Genomic DNA, 17,327 nt, shown 5'->3' with positions numbered 1-17,327 from the left:
TAATAAGCAGCTTCGCATGGAGATACTTATTACAACAAATGGAAAGAGCCTCAGAGACTTGTTAGCAAAAAAAAAATAAATAATAAAAATTAAAAAAAAAAATTCCTTATTTAAGTAAGTACTCTACAGCTACAATAGTTAATTTTGGTCTCAGAAAGGAGGAAAAGAACTATCTTAGTTTTTGAAGTATAAGCAAGATTTTAAATACAGAACAATGCCAATCTTCAGAAGAACGTATCAATAGAAAAAATACAATATATATTTTAAACATGGCTTGAGTTTATATCAAACCTTGTTGAAAAATTAAATTTCAAAATATAGATACCTCAGAAACCATTGAAACCATTGAAAGTGGTGATCAATGCTTTTCACCCAAGCTGGTGGTCTGTCATAAGTGGGGTACCCCAGGGATCAATCCTAGCTCTCATGTTCATCTTCATTAATGATCTGAATGATAGGACTGAAAGCACCCTCAGCAAATTTGCTGATGACAATTAACTGAGGTGGACACTGTCGCGTTAAAGGGGTGTAGCTGATTAACCGTTACGGGCCCGTTTGGATTCAGAGTACTGAACCAGTCGGACATTCACCAAAACTGGGGGTCCGTTCGGACATTCACCAAAAACGTAATAACCGCCTGGGGGTCCGCTCAGACATTCACCAAAAACGTATTAACCACCTGGGGGTCCGTTCAGACATTCACCAAAAATGCATTAACCGTCTGGGGGTCTGGTTAGATTCAGAACACTGAACTATCACGGATAACCACCCTCACCCTAGTTGCATTAATGAGAGCTATCACAATGCAATCAAGTATGGTTTATTGCAGCAACAGATAATCAGGTTCTTTTGGATTGCCGGCGATAGTGACTGTCTGCAAAAGCAAGCTAGTATGCATGAAATGCACAGGTGTTATAGGTGTTACAGATGTGACAGGTGTTATAGGTGTTACAGATGTTATAGGTGTTATAGGTGTTACAGATGTTATAGATGGTATAGATGTTACAGGTGTTACAGGTGTTATAGGTGTTATAGGTGTTATGGGTGCACAGCCTAGAAATAAACGCGTTAAAAGGATCAAAGACTCTATATAGAGATTTATAAGCAAATATTCAGATCTCACCCAAAGGCGTCCCAATGGGGGGGGAAGAGAGGCTCAGCCCGTCGACCGATCCCAGGAGTCAGGAGGTCCTAAGGATGCTGTATGTCCTCGGGATGGTATCTCCCCTGACGGTGGTATCTTCCCTAACATCCCCTCTCTCTTGGGCCAATTTAAATTATTTTCTATCTTTTAGGTGGAGCTTGAGTGGCTCTAGTCAAGCATATCTTAGTTATGATTGGTGTAAAGTTTTCCCGTCTCCGTTTAAAGTAATAGGCTCCGAGAAATTCAGAGCGCATGCTCGGTGAGGGGTGGTCGCACCTTGGAGGCGGGTAGCTTTTGGGATGGAGGTGTGTTTTGGTATTATAATGATATTATAATGAGCAAAAAGTACACTAGGGTACAGCATTTGTCAAAACATGACAGGTCTTTGGCTTAGGGTGGCAAAAAGTGCAGCTTTGTGCACAAGAACAATTGAGACCCCACCTGATTACAGAGCCTAGCCGTGGTGTCTCCACTCCACTCTACGCTCCGTGGTGTTCCTTAGAGCTAGCACACCAAGTTTCCCCAGCGCGATAGCATCTAAGGTTGGGAGCCTAGGGAATGCTCAGATAATGCAGTTATGCCCTACCCTGAAAGCCTCTTCAATGCTGTACCTTTTCCTTAAAAGTGTGAATGTTGGTTTTATTTTCCTAGTTACTTCAGGCATTTACACCACAGACACTTCGGAAGGGTGAACCATCTTACAAAAAGACTAGTAGAGTGAGCAAGAAGAAACTATATGAAGTTTAACAAAGACAAGTGGAAGGTCCTGCACCTTGGACACCGTAAGATTTGTGTAGGTGGGGAACAGCCTTGTTGAAAGAGAGTTGAGGGTCCTTGTGTCAGCAAGTCAGCATGAGTCAGCAGAATTCCACTTCAGGCACGGAGGCAAATCAGATCCTGTATTGCATCTGCAGGGCTTTACTAGCAGAGATAGAGATGTGATCACACTACTCTACTCAAAGCTTGTCAGGCTGTACCTCAAGAACTGTGTCCAGTTCTGGTTTCCACAGAAAGACACAGATGGAGAAGGCCCAAAGAAGGGCTACAAAAATGATCAAAAGGGTAGAGAACCTGCTTTATGAGGAAAGACTACAGCAGTTAGGTCTTCTCACCCTGGAAAACAGGAGGCTCAGGGAAGACTTCATTACAATATTCCAGTATTTGAAGAGTACCTACAAAGAGGATAAGTATCTCCCTTCACATGTAGAAAACAAGGGACAGCATGTACAAGCTGAACCAGGAAAGGTTTTCTATTGACATAAGAAACAATTTTTTTTACAGTGAAAACAATCACTGGAACTATCTCTCTGGGGACATAGTAGAATTCCCATCACTGGAGGTTTTCAAGGTGTGACTATACAGGGTGCAAGATAATTTCATCTAGGCTCCCTTTTCCCATGAAAGTTTGGAGTAGATGATCTTTTGAAGCCTCTTTCAACCTGAGCTGCTCTGCTTCTATGGTTCTATTATTTATTATTATTTATCTTTTCTTTATAACTACAAGAATTACAATGCAGTGGGATGGAAATTAGTGCTTTTTTTGTTTGTTTGTTTTGTTTTGTTTTGTTTCAGATCTAATGTTCAAGATAGAAAGCAGAAGATTAATGAAAGAAGAAACATTTTTGTTCTTCTCCATAAAGTCCTACACAAGAATGTTTTGCAATTCTCAGTTAAGGATTAATATGAAAGATTCACCTTTCTAGGAAAATATGAACTTGACTGTTTATCCTACCAGTTGCTGACCTCCTCTAAAATAAACTTTGAATTGTTTAGGTCTTTCAGAAGTTGCAGGTTTAGATGGAGAAATATTAGGGGAGAATATGTAAAGTTGAGAAAAAAAAGGACACTGAAATTAGTTAATAGCTTCAACACTGCAGAATATATGAAAAGAAGGAAGGAAGGAAGGAAGGAAGGAAGGAAGGAAGGAAGGAAGGAAGGAAGGAAGGAAGGAAGGAAGGAAGGAAGGAAGGAAGGAAGGAAGGAAGGAAGGAAGGAAGGAAGGAAGGAAGGAAGGAAGGAAAGAAAAAAAAAGCAAATTTAGCTTCAATGCTGAAGAAAATAACAATAAAGTCTGTGAATGTTCAGTTAATTAAAATCTTTAAATACTCAGTTTGTAAATATCTAAACATAATAAAATTATGCAGATAAAATAAAAATAGAGTACTCAGGAGTCATCAAGTAAGAATTTGTCAAGAATTAACTGTATCAAAATAATTTTCTTTAGTGAAAACATAACACACACAAACACACACACACAAAAAAAAAAAAAAACAAACAAAAAACTGGCAAAACTCATAAAAGAAATAATAAACCTCATTTTTCTTGACTGTAGAGGAACTCCCAAATGGTGTTTTCATAAACAAAACAACAAAACAAAAACAACGCTGATAAAGTAGATGAGAAAAAGAAAAGGTAGGCATATATATAATCAACTGAACAACTTGAAGTGCTATCAAACTGTATTTCTAATGTGTATTCACAGGGACCTATGCTCGAATTTGTTTTGTTCAGTGTTTTCAACTGTAATTTGCATAGAATTAGAGAGTGCACTTAAACCTTTTCAAATGACATCAAACAGCAGGGATCTCAAGCACTCTGGAGTGCAATTTTAGAACTCAAAATGATTCTGATAATATGAAGAAATGGTCTGAAGTCAATAAGGTGAAATCTTAAAAGGACAAATCCCACCAATAAGCAGAAAAAAAAAATCAAATGAATCAAATGTGTAAGTATGAAATAGAGAATGAACAACTTGCATCAGGTCTGGCAAGGAGGAGGATCTGGCAAGTGCTGCACATCTTATATTTAATGTAAGTAAATAGTATCACGCTTTCACCAAAAAAAAAAAAAAAAAGCATTTGTCTCCATAACATTTTAACAAGACTTCAAGACTTTCAGGAAATGTTATTCTGCCCTCCTCAAAGTATTTTTGAGACCTGGAATGTCTCCATTTTGAGTCCACACCTGCAAATAAATTGGGAAAACTCATGGAAAGTATCAAGATAATAAGCCCAGAAGAGATTAGTTCCTGGGATTACAATTCTTTGTTTTGCTTTTTCTACTTTTGTTAGATATCAAACAAAATAACTCATCAACATGATACTATTCTCTATATCTATATAGGAGACAGTTAACATTTCACTTTGTCCCAGTTGTTCTTCAGTTTCACAGTCCTACAAATAGGTGTCCTTTGATCAGCATTAACTAACCAAATTATTTTTTCTAAATTACCTTCAAGTCTCGAAGTGCTTTGCTGCAAATTGAAATTACACCTTTGATCAGTAACTCTGTCATTTATTTCTGCTTGAGAACAGTTTTCCAACATAACTTTTCATACTGCTTCATGCTTACCACATAATGTCATATTTACCGTAACTTTTTACCTACTTTATGTTCCATCTTTTCAAGGACTGGCATTCAAGAAGCACATGGTACCTAGGCATTCAGTTTCTGTATCCTGCTTACAAAAGCTTCTATTGCTGATACTGAAGAGGAATCGAAGTATACTGGGAATCAACTACTATTATGGAAGGGAATATATTACCTATTACTATCAAAACTACTAAAGACTACTAGAAACTAAAAACATCTTTCCCCCATCCACCTTCCACCTTCTTTTATGCATCGCCATCATTTCCTGCCTTCCCTGCCTTCCTCCTTCTCCTAAAACACTAGAAGCCTAGTGTTTCAAAGTAATTAGTACCTGCTTACCTGCTTCTTGCAAGGTTTTGTGTGAGAGATATGGCCAAAGGAGTGTGAGGGTGTGGGGTGGAGTGTTGGGGTGAGAAGAACTAGAGGGATAGAAAAAGCTGGAATGGGAAGAACAAGGGAGGAGATCAGATCCCAGTAGTTTTGTCATTAGAGTGTTTTATGTCTTACATTAGACCAACATTAGATAAAAGAAGCAGGGGCGAGACTTCAGAATATTTATTTTCTTAGATAAGAAAAATATATAGGTTATAATTAAAATTTGCATAATTGTTGTCCTCCAGATCCCACGAAACATATAATCTTAGCTACACAGTACTGAAATTTAAACATAAGTGATGGAAACAACCTGTAGAGGACCTGAAGGTCCTTCTAAGCAGTTCTGTTGAAAAGTTACTAAAAAGATGAATACTAATACCATCATCACAATGTCTAAGAAGAGGACTAGATTCTGTGTTTGTTCATCTACTGCTTTCTACTGGTCATCTCTAAACATCTTGTTCAATGACTGAGAACATTTAAGCCAGTTCAGTTCCTTCCTCACATAGGGATAATTTATGTTTATACTTAGGATATTATAACATTTTCTTTTAGTTTGGATCAGGTTGTAGTTTCTGGAGCAAATCTCCTGGATTTCCTCACTTACTGTACTACTGCTGTGCTTTGATTTGCACTGCATACTGACCTTGGAGCCTGAAAACTGCATCTTGTGGTTTAATATAAAATTGGACTGAACTGAATGGGCTCCAGTCTTTCTTTCCATTGGACAGATAAAGCACTCTGAGAGGCTTTAACTCCACAGATCTAATCCTATCACACTACACTATTTTCCAGGGTAAAAATAATATGTATTTTAACAGTTCCCTGCACAAATTAGGGGTTCTTGAACTGGCCTGAAGCAGGCTAGTCAGAATATAAATGAGTTATATAAAGGGTAGAAAATGAGTTATAGTCACAGTAATCATTGTATATGAGTACATGACAAGAATTTTCAAATATTAACCATAAATTGCCAGTTTGAGTAGCCAACATAAAAGATCCTCAGATATTTTCAAGACCTCAGAGAATAAATTCCTAAGCAGCCTAGTCTGATCTCATAGCTGAGCCAACTTTTAGCAGGAGATTGCAATGGAGATCAACCTGAATTATTCTGTGATCCATTGTAACAGGAGCTGCAGCAAAATATTCCCTGACAGCAATTTTTTTTTTTTTTTTTTCTGTAAAGAAACCTGAAATACAGAAAGGAAATGCAGAAACTAAACACCCTTTTATTTGAAATAAAACAAAAGGGTGCAACCTTCCATTTACTTCTAACTCAGTTACTATGGTATGAAATACAATATCTCACATTTAATCCTTTACATGTTATAAACAATACAAAGTTTCACATGCACATTTCCTACAGACTTCCTGTTAACATTGGAAAAAGTATTTGATGAACAGTTTAATCAGCTCTTATCATAATAAAATTGTATTGTATATTTTAATTTGGTATACCAATAATCTTTGAAAACAGAAATAAATTTTTTTGTTGTTGTTTGGTTGTGGTTGGGCTTTGTGTTGATTGGTTGGTTGTTGGTATGCTTTTTTTTTTTTTTTTTTTTTTGCTTTTGTTTGGTACCATTTTTCTTCTCATTAAATACCATTAATTCAACAAAAATGCAAAAGTGGCAATAAATTAAACAATAATATTTAATTACTAGATGTGCTGTAAGCAGGCTATGTAGTGTAACCAGAGTTACACATTGTTCTCATCTGTTCAGAATGCTTACATAATATGTATTTGAAAAGTTTTATAAGAAAGGATAAATGAATTATATTTCTAGATAATCTTTTTCCTTCTTTTCTAATAAACATGTGGGAATATATAGTACCTACAGTCTCCACGCCAAAATAGCTTTTTGTGATTTGTTTGCTAGGAGGAATACCAAGAGAACTAGACAGAATAAATATCAATAAAATATCAAAAAAAAAAAAAAAAAAAAAAAATCAAGCAAGAAAAACTTTCAAGTTTTCATGAATATGGGATTTATTTTTACAGTTTTATTATACATAAAGTTCTTGTATTGAGAACAAAGGAGTCCAAGAAGCCTGGGCACTCTTCAAGGAGGAAGTCTGAAAGGTGCAGGAGCAGTCTATTCCCAAGTGCTGAAAGAGGAGCCAGTGGCCTGCCTGAGCAGAGAGCTTTGGCTGGAACTCAGGGGAAAAAAATAATAATAATAAAGAGAGAGAGAGAGAAAGAGAGAGAGAGAGAGAGAAAGATTATGACCTTTAGAAGAAGGGCCAGATCTCTCAGAAGGACCACAAAGATGTAGTGAGGCTATGCATGTAGAAAATTATAAAGGCAAAAGCCCAAATGGAATTTAATTTGGCTACTGCTGTTAAAGACAATAAAATAAAATAAAATAAAATAAAATAAAATAAAATAAAATAAAATAAAATAAAAATATAATAATAATAATAATAATCACAGAATCACAGAATTTCTAGGTTGGAAGAGACCTCAGGATCATCAAGTCCAACCTCTGACCTAACCCTAACAGTCCCCACTAAACCATATCCCTAAGCTCTACATCTAAACGTCTTTTAAAGACCTCCACAGATGGTGACTCCACCACCTCCCTGGGCAGCCTGTTCCAATGTCTAACAACCCTTTCAGTAAAGAAGTTCTTCCTAGCATCTAACCTAAAACTCCCCTGGCGCAACTTTAGCCCATTCCCCCTCGTCCTGTCACCAGGCACGTGGGAGAACAGGCCAACCCCCACCTCACTACAGCCTCCTTTGAGGTATCTTTAGAGAGCGATAAGGTCACCCCTGAGCCTCCTCTTCTCTAGGCTGAACAAGCCCAGCTCCTTCAGCCGCTCCTCGTAGGACTTGTTCTCCAGGCCTCTCACCAGCTTCGTCGCCCTTCTCTGGACTCGCTCAAGCACCTCGATGTCCTTCTTGTAGCAAGGGGCCCAAAACTGAACACAGTACTTGAGGTGCGGCCTCACCAGAGCCGAGTACAGGGGGACGATCACCTCCCTAGCCCTGTTGGTCACACTGTTTCTGATACAAGCCAGGATGCCATTGGCCTTCTTGGCCACCTGTGCACACTGCTGGCTCATATTCAGCTGACTGTCCACCATCACTCCCAGGTCCTTCTCTGCCTGGCAGCTCTCCAACCACTCATCTCCCAGCTGTAGTGGGTTTACGTGGCAAGGTTTTGGTAACAGGGGACCATAGGGGTGGTTTCTGTGAGAAAGATCTAGAAGCTTCCCCATGTTTGGGAAGGGCCCCATTGTTTTCCAAATCTGAGCCAATAAGCGATGTTGTTTTGCGCCTCTGTGAGAGCATATTTAAGACAGGGAAAAAACGCTGCGCCACACAGCAGCCGGGAGAGTCAAGGGAGTGAGAAACAGCCTTGCAGGTGCCAAGGTCAGTGTAGAAGGAGAGGGAGAGGTGCTCCAGGCACCGGAGCAGAAGTCCCCTGCGGCCTGTGGTGAGGACCATGGTGAAGCAGGATGTCCCCCTGCAGCCCATGGAGTACCACGGTGGAGCAGAGTTCCATGCTGCAGCCTGTGGAGGAGACCACGGTGGAGCAGGTGGCCCTGCACCGACGGAGGCTGCCGCCTGTGGAAGACCCCTGCCGGAGCAGATTCCGGGCCGGACCTGTAGCCCATGGAGAGGAGCCCACGCAGGAGCAGGTGATCTGGCAGGAGCTGCTGCCCGTAGGGGAGCCAGGTTGGAGCAGTTTTCTCCTGAGGGATGGACCCCGTGGTACGGACCCATATCTGGAGCAGTTCTGGAAGAGCTGCTGCCTGTGGGAAGCCCACGCCGGATCAGTTCGTCAAGGACTGCATCCCGTGGGTGGGACCCCACAACACAGGGGACGAGAGTGACCGAGAAGGAGCGGCAGAGAAGAAGTGTTGTAGACTGACCATAACCCCCATTCCCCCGTTCCCCTGCGCCGCTCAGGGGGAGGAGGTGGAAGAGGGTGGATGGGGGGGAGGTGCTTTTGGTTTCTTTCCTTTGTTTCTCACTTCTCTAGCTTGTTAGTAATGAGCAATAAATCTTACTATCTGTCTTCTTATGCTGAGTCTATTTTGCCCGTTACAATAATTATTGCGTGATTTTCTCATCCTTATCTCAATCCTTGAGCCCTTTTCACATATTTTCTCCCCATTCCTCTTTGAGGAGGGGGAGTGAGAGAGCGGCTGTGGTGGAGCTCGGCTGCCCACTCGAGCGGAACCATGACACCAGCCTGTAGCTCTGCTTGGGGTTATTGCGCCTCAGGTGCAGGACCCGGCACTTGGCCTTGTTGAACTTCATGCAGTTGACCTCAGCCCATCAGTGCAGCCTATCCAGATCCTCCTGCAGAGCCTTCCTACCCTCGAGCAGATTGACACATGTGCATAGCTTGGTGTCATCTGCAAACTTACTGAGGGCGCACTCAATGCCCTCGTCCAGATCATTGATGAAGATATTAAAGAGGACCGGCCCCAGTACCGAGCCCTGGGGGATGCCACTAGTGACTGGCCTCCAACTGGACTTGACTGCATTCACCACGACTCTTTGGGCCTGGCTATCCAGCCAGTTTTTAACCCAACGAAGCGTGCGCCAGTCCAAGTCAATAATATATATAATAATATATAAGTCAATAATATATATAATAATAATAATAAAAAGCTTCTATAGCATTAGTAACAAAAAGAGGACTAAGGAAAATCTCCATCCTTTAACAGATGCTGAGGGAAACATAGTGACAAGAGATGAGAGGAAGGCTGAGATATTCAATGCATTCTTTGCCTATGTTTTTAGTAATAAGACCACTTGTTCTCCAGGTACCAAGCCCCATGAGATGGAAGAGAAAGATGGGAAGTGGAATGAAGTCCCCCCTAACCCAAGTGGAAATGATTAGTGATCTGCTGCAACATTTAGATGTACACAAGTCTATGGCATCAGATGTGATCCATTCTCAGGTACTAAGTGGGCTGTCAGAAGTGCTCACCAGGTTGCTTTCCAAGTTGCTTTCATTTATCAGCAGCTCTGGCTATCAGGGGAAGACCCAGTTGACTGGAGGTTAACAAATATGATACCCATCTACAAGAAGGGCTGGAAGGGAACTACGGACCTGTAATTTTGAACTTGGTGCCAAGGAAAGTTATGGAACTGATCATCTTGACTGCCATCACCTGGCAAATACAGGACAACCAGTGGATCAGGCCTAGCCCTTCATGTTCTGAAGACTGCAGGAAAAACAAAATAAAGCAAAACAAAATAAAAGACTCAACCATAATATAAAAGTTATACATTTCCCTCCTTGCAACTGAAGTGGAAGTCAGAGAATTAAAAGTAACATTTCAGGAAATCATAGAATCATTAAGGTTGGAAAAGACCTTCAAGGTCATCTGGTACAACCATCACCCTACTACCTATGTCACCCACTAAACCATGTCCCTAAACACCAGGTCCAACCTTTACTTGAACACCCCCAGGGATGGTGACCCCACCACCTCCCTGGGCAACCCATTCCAATGCCTGATCACTCTTTCTGAGAAGAAATTTCTCCTAATTTCCAACCTAAACCTCCCTTGGCACAACTCAGGGACCTGTGAGAAGAGGTCGACTTCCAGCTTCCAACAACTTCCTTTCAGGTGGTTGTAGAGAGCAAACAGATTTCCCCTGAATCTCCTCTTATCCAAACTAAACAACCCCAGTTCCCTCAGCCAGTCTTCATAAGACTTGTGTTACAGGCTCTTCATCAGCTTCATAGCCCTTCTCTGGACATATTCCAGGGCCTCAATGTCCTTCTTGTAGTGAGGAAACTGAACACAGTAGTCGGGGTGTGGCCTTACCAGAGAGGAATACAAGTGGATGATCACTTCCCTGGTCTTGCTGGCTACACTGTTCCTGATACAAGCCAGAATATTGTTGGCCTTCTTGGCCACCTGGCCACACCACTGGCTCATGTTGACGTCAACCAACACCCCCAGATCCTTTTCCTCTGCACAGCTTTACAGCCATTCTGCTCCAAGCCTCTAGCATTGCATGGGGTTGTTGTGGCCAAAGTGCACGGCACTTAGTCATGTTGAACCTCAACTCATTGGCCTCTGATCATTAACCCATCCTCTCCAGGTCCCCCTGCATGGTCTCCCTACCCTCCAGCAGATCAACACTTCCCCCCAACTTGTTGTCACCTGCAAACGTACTAAGGGTGCATTCAATTCCCTCATCCAAATCATCAATAAAGATGTTAAAGAGGGTGGGTCCCAACAACGAACCCTGGGGAACACCACTGCTGACCGGCTGCCAGCTGTATTTCACTCTGTTCACCACTCCACTATAGGCCCAGCCATCCAGGCAATTTTTAACCCAGCAAAGAGTTTATCTGTCCAAGCCATGGGCTGCCAGCTTCTCCAGGAATACTGTGGGAGACTGTCAAAAGCCTTGCTGAAGTCTAGGAAGACACATCAACAGGCTTTCCCTCATCCACCAGGCAGGTCACCCAGACATAGAAGGAGATGAGGTTGGTCAGACAGGACTTGCCTTTCATGAACCAATGCTGACTGGGCCTGATCCTTCAGCTGTCCTCCATATGTTCCATGATTTCATAAAGGATGACCTTTTTCCATCACTTTACCTGGCACATGCTGACAGACCTGTAGTTCCCTGGGTCCTCCTTATGACCCTTCTTATAGATGGGCATCACATTAGCATGTCTCCAGTCATCTCGGACCTCCATGGATCACAGAATCACAGAATCACAGAATCACAGAATTTCTAGGTTAGAAGAGACCTCAAGATCATCAAGTCCAACCTCTGACCTAACCCTAACAGTCCCCACTAAACCATATCCCTAAGCTCTACATCTAAATGTCTTTTAAAGACCTCCACAGATGGTGACTCCACCACCTCCCTGGGCAGCCTGTTCCAATGCCTCACAACCCTTTCGGTAAAGAAGTTCTTCTTAAGATCCAACCTAAAATTCCCCTGGCGCAACTTTAGCCTGTTCCCCCTTGTCCTGTCACCAGGCACGTGGGAGAACAGGCCAACCCCCACCTCACTACAGCCTCCTTTGAGGTATCTTTAGAGAGCGATAAGGTCACCCCTGAGCATCCTTTTCTCCAGGCCAAACAAGCCCAGTTCCCTCAGCCGCTCCTCGTAGGACTTGTTCTCCAGGCCTCTCACCAGCTTCGTCGCCCTTCTCTGGACCCGCTCAAGCACCTTGATGTCCTTCTTGTAGCGAGGGGCCCAAAACAGTACTTGAGGTGCGGCCTCACCAGAGCCGAGTACAGTGGACGATCACCTCCCTAGCCCTGTTGGTCACACTGTTTCTGATACAAGCCAGGATGCCATTGGCCTTCTTGGCCACCTGAGCATACTGCTGGCTCATATTCAGTCGATTATCAACCATCACTCCCAGGTCCTTCTCTGCCAGGCAGCTCTCCAACCACTCAACTCCCTGCCTGTAGCTTTGCTTGGGGTTATTGCGCCCCAGGTGCAGGACCTGGCACTTGGCCTTGTTGAACTTCATGCAGTTGACCTCAGCCCATCAGTGCAGCCTATCCAGATCCTCCTGCAGAGCTTTCCTACCCTCAAGCAGATCGACACACGCACCTAACTTGGTGTTACCTGCAAATTTACTGAGGGTGCACTCAATGCCCTCATCCAGATCATCGATAAAGATATTAAAGAGGACCGGCCCCAGCACCGAGCCCTGTGGGAATGCCACTAGTGACTGGTCTCCAAGTGGATTTGGCTCGATTTACCACAACTCTTTGGGCCTGGCTATCCAGCCAGTTTCTAACCCAACAAAGTGTACGCCAGTCCAAGCCACGAGCAGCCAGTTTCTTGAGGAGAATGCTGTGGGAAACTGTGTCAAAAGCCTTGCTGAAGTCAAGGTAGACAACATCCACAACATTTCCCTCATCCACCCAGCGTGTCACTTTGTCGTAGAAGGAGATGAGGTTTGTCAAGCAGGACCTGCCTTTCATATACCCATGCTGACTGGGCCTGATTGCCTGCTTGCTCTGCAAGTGCCGTGGGATGACTCTCAAGAGGATCTGCTCCATGAGCTTCCCTGGCACTGAGGTCAAACTGACAGGCCTAGAGTTCACCAGGTCTGTCTTCCAGCCCCTGTTGAAGATGGGCGTCACGTTTGCTAGCTGCCAGTCGACTGGGACCTCCCCCAATAGCCAGGACTGCTGATAAATGATGGAAAGCGGCTTGGCCAGCTCCTGTGCCAGTTCTCTCAGTACCCTCGGGTGGATCCCATCTGGCCCCATCAACTTGCGCACATCCAAGTACCGTAGCAGGTCGCCAACCATTTCCTCATGGATAGTGAAGGCTACATTCTGCTCCCCCCATCCCCTTCTGCCAGCTCAGGGTACTGGGTATCCAGAGAACAACCAGTATTGCCGCTAAAGACTGAGGCGAAGAAGGCATTAAACAACACGGCCTTTTCCTCATCTTTTGTAACAAGGTTTCCCCCCGCATCCAGTAAAGGATGGAGATTCTCCTTAGTCCTCCATTTTGCGCTGATGTATTTGTAAAGAGATTTTTCGTTGTTTTTAACAGCAGTAGCCAGAATGAGCTCCAGATGAGCTTTGGCCTGTCTAATTTTGTCCCTGCACAGCCTTGCAACATCCTTATAGTCCTCCCTAGTGGCCTACCTTTTATTCAAAAATTATAAACCCTCTTTTTTCTCCTAAGCTCAAGCTGCAACTCTCTGTTCAGCCAGGCTGGTCTTCCTCCCCACTGGTTCATCTTTGGGCACATGAGGACGGACCGCTCCTGTGTCATTAAGATTTTCCTTCTTAGAGAGTGCCCAGCCTTCCAGGATTCCTCTGCCCTTCAGAACTGCCTCCCAAGGGACTCTACCAACCAGTGTCTTTAGCAGCTCAAATTCAGCCTTCTGGAAGTCCAATACAGCGGTTTTACTGGTCCCCTTCCTGGCCTCGCCAAGAATAGAGAACTCCACCATTTTGTGGTCACTCTGCCCAAGACAGCTTCCGACCACCACATCTCCCACCAGTCCTTCTCTGTTTGTGAAGAGAAGGTCTAGCGGGGCGCCACCCCTGGTAGGCTCACTAACCAGCTGCGTCAGGAAGCTATCTTCCACACTCTCCAGAAACCTCCTAGATTGCTTTCTCTGAGCTGTGTTGTGCTTCCAGGATATGTCAGGGAAGTTGAAGTCCCCCACGAGAACAAGCGCTGAAGATTTCGCAACTTCTGTCAGCTGCCTGTAGAACTCCTCATCCGTCTCCTCATCCTGGTTCGGCGGCCTATGACAGACCCCAACCAGGACGCTAGCCTTGTTGGCCCCACCGATCCTAACCCAAAGGGACTCGACCTTGTCATTCCCAGCCTCTCTAATATAAAAAAAAGAACTCTCTAATATAGAGAAAGACTCTCTAATGTAGAGAGCCACCCCACCCCACCTTCAGTGCTGCCTGTCCCTTCTGGAGAGCTTATAGCCAGGCATTGCAGCACTCCAGTCATGAGAGTGGTCCCACCATGTCTCCGTGATGGCAACCAAGTCATAGCCTGCCTGCTGCACGATGGCTTCCAGCTCCTCCTGTTTGTTACCCATGCTGCGTGCATTAGTGTAGATGCACTTCAGCTGGGCCATTGCCTTATCCCCTGGCCTTGCCATTGTTCCCCCTGGCACAGCTCCAACAAGCCTTGTTTCAGCCCCATCTTTCTTCTTACTTAGTTTAAAGCCCTCTCAGTGAGCCCCGCCAGCTCCTGGGCTAGGACCATTTTCCCCTAAAAGATAGGGACCCGTCTGTGGCCATCAGGCTGGGTGCTGAGTAAAGTGCCCCATGGTCAAAAAAAACAAGATTTCTGTGTTGGCACCAGCCCCTGAGCCACGTGTTTATCAGGTGGGCTTTCCGTGTCCTCTCTGTACCCCTCCCTGCCACAGTAGGGATGGACGAAAACACCACCTGCACTCCCGCTCCATCCACTAACCGTCCCAGTCCCCTAAAGTCTCATTTGATAGCCTTCAGGCTTCTCTCTTCAATGTCGTCACTACCTGCCTGGACTATCAAAAGAGGATAATAGTCAGAGGGGCAAACCAGGTTGGGAAGCTTCCTGGCAACATCCCTGACCCTGGCCCCAGGGAGGCAGCAGACTTCCCTACGGGTAGGGTCAGGCCGACAAATAGGTCCCTCTGTTCCCCTGAGAAGGGAGTCGCCCACAACAATCACCCTTCTTTCTTTCTTGGTGGAGGCAGTCCTGAGGTGTGGAGTCGACTTCCTTGCCTTAGGCGTCCTCCTGGGTACACTTGCTACTTCTTCCTCACCCACGGGTCTCTCAAGCTCCAGGGCCTCAAATCTATTGCGTAAGGGCACCTGGGAAGGTGTGGCTGGAAGGGGAGGGTATCGCCTGCGATGTCGAGCAGGGACCTGTTTCCATTCATTTCCATAAGCTCTGCCCTTCCTGCTCGCCCTGCCTGCGCGAACTGCCGCGCCACTCCCTTCTGCCGCGCCACGCTCTGTTTGCCCGTCCTGTTCTCCGCACTCCTGGTCACTTGCGCTCCCTAGGGGCAGCTTTTGAACGGCCGGGGAGGGGGCGCTGCTGGCTCCGCCTTCGCCTCGTCAGCCTCCCTTACAAGGGCTGCCAGGTCCTAGTGGCTCCCTCAAGTAGGCTCGATGCTGGAAAAATTAGCCCTGCCTGGACCAATCCCCCACTCCGCTGCAGAACGCATCTGCCCCGGAGCCGATCACCTCGGCAAATGGCCTTTTTTTTTTTTTTAAATATAATTTTATGGGCAGCTCAGAGCTTGGCTTTAATGGCATAAAAACAACCCTGTTATCCCCCCCGCTGTCTCTCACTGCTGTTTACTTCTTCTTCTGGATGCGTGCGCAGTCGTACTTGCCCCTCACGATGGTCATCTTGACCCCCGGCAGGTCCTGCGTGCAGCCGTCCTGCACCTGCACGACATGGTGCTCCTGCAGGTTGTGGCCCTCGCCGGGGATGAAGCACACTACCTCCTTGCCGTTGCTCAGCCGCACCTGCGCGCACTTGCGGTTGGCCAAGTTGGGCTTCTTGGGCTTGCAGATGAGGGTTTTGATCACCACCCCCTTCAGCTGCAGCTGCCTGAAGGTGGGCCCCAGCTTGACGTGGGGCTGCGGAGGCCGGCCCTTCCAGTGCATCTGGTTCAGGGTGGCCATGCCGGCGGCCTGCTGCAAGCCCAGGGCCGCTGGCTGCTTCCCAGTGGGGGGCAGCGCCCCGGGAGCGCAGCCGCACAGGGAGGCCGCGGCCCTCAGCAGATTGCGGAGCGCCATCCTACGGGACCCGGCGCTGCTGGGGCCTCGCACCTCCACCCTTGTGACAGTCCAGGTGGAACAACAAGTCTCTGACTATTTCCATGTGAACTGTGGAGGGTTTTTTCTGCTCCCCATCCCAGACTTCCAGGTCAGGAGGCTGAGAAGGCATAAAGTTATTGTCAAGTATGTTGGAAGAATGGGCTTCTAAAAATAGGAATAGACCTAAGTCTAGATTCTCCCCTCACAAATTCCACCTAATCTGTTATTATCCAAACCACATAATCTCTGGAAGTAGTTATGCCTCAAATATCCAGAAATACTACAGGCTTCTTGGCTAGCCTGCAGGTAGCCTAAGGAACCCTCACAGCAAGGAATGCATCGACCAGAGACACTGACTAGATTATTTTGTCTTTAAGGTTTAGACAGAGAGCCAACAAGAAGTCACAAGAGAAAGCTGACAAATGAGATTGTGTTAAACTATATCTAAAGTATTCCATCTGTATTCAGATCCATGGGAAGGTGGATTCCCATTTTATATGAGCCAAGAGATTAGAAGCCTACTTCTCATAGGAATGTGGAGACATGGTTTTGAACATATTATATGGAAAAAGAATATATCATCTATAAGATATTTAAAAAAAAAAAAAAAAAAAAGAAAAAAAAAAAACTTGAAAGAATTTGAATTTGACTTCTGCACATGGCTTCAAGGATGAACAATGGTATACGAGTAGATATTTGTGGCTACCAGAAATTATTTTTTTTGCTCCTCTCAACTCAATGAGCATGAATTCAGAGAAATATAGTTTCCCATACAGACAGGAAGCAGAAATCTACATACTAGCCCCTGGAGTCACAGAGGACCTTCAGCTATCTAAGCATATAGAAAATGTTGGCAGTTTAGATCATCCTCATGAAGGCAATTACTAACATTTTTTTTTTTTTTTTTTTTTTTTAGAAATTTAGATCTTGACAAGTGACACATCATAGAACGAAAGATAGAGATATAATAAAGGCTGCCATCCTTGGAATAGAATCGTGGGAAGTAAAGACAAGGTGTTAAGAAATGTAGAGTAAGCTAGCCAAGTAACTGATATAAATTTGACCTGGAACATAATCAGGAACTACTGAAATGTTTCAAACAGCACTGGGAGGGATGTGGGCAGATAAGAGAAATGCTTTTGACAGGAGCTATTTGGACTGTAAGGATCTGGGAGTACTAT

The 17,327-nt window shown here is 44.6% G+C and overlaps 2 protein-coding genes across 2 annotated transcripts in view; one reads left to right on the top strand and one right to left on the bottom strand.

Moving 5' to 3' along the window:
* Nucleotides 1-17,327, top strand: part of LOC140001296 (uncharacterized) — a 739,961-nt gene that overhangs the window by 465,407 nt on the left and 257,227 nt on the right. The gene's annotated exons all lie outside the window — the stretch shown is intronic.
* LOC101794401 (small ribosomal subunit protein uS12m) lies at nt 15,679-16,125 on the bottom strand. The gene has a single exon (XM_005009004.5). The coding sequence runs from the start codon at nt 16,123-16,125 to the stop codon at nt 15,679-15,681; it is 447 nt and encodes a 148-aa protein (XP_005009061.2).

The sequence above is a fragment of the Anas platyrhynchos genome, chromosome 1 (genome assembly GCF_047663525.1).
Source record: "Anas platyrhynchos isolate ZD024472 breed Pekin duck chromosome 1, IASCAAS_PekinDuck_T2T, whole genome shotgun sequence".
Classification (NCBI taxonomy): Eukaryota; Metazoa; Chordata; class Aves; order Anseriformes; family Anatidae; genus Anas; species Anas platyrhynchos.
Note: the sequence above shows the minus strand (reverse complement) of the source record. Positions and strands in the feature narration are given on the sequence as shown.

What these genes read in the sequence shown, in the direction of transcription:
- LOC101794401 (XM_005009004.5), bottom strand. Translation starts at nt 16,125, where the DNA reads ATGGCGCTCCGCAATCTGCTGAGGGCCGCGGCCTCCCTGTGCGGCTGC.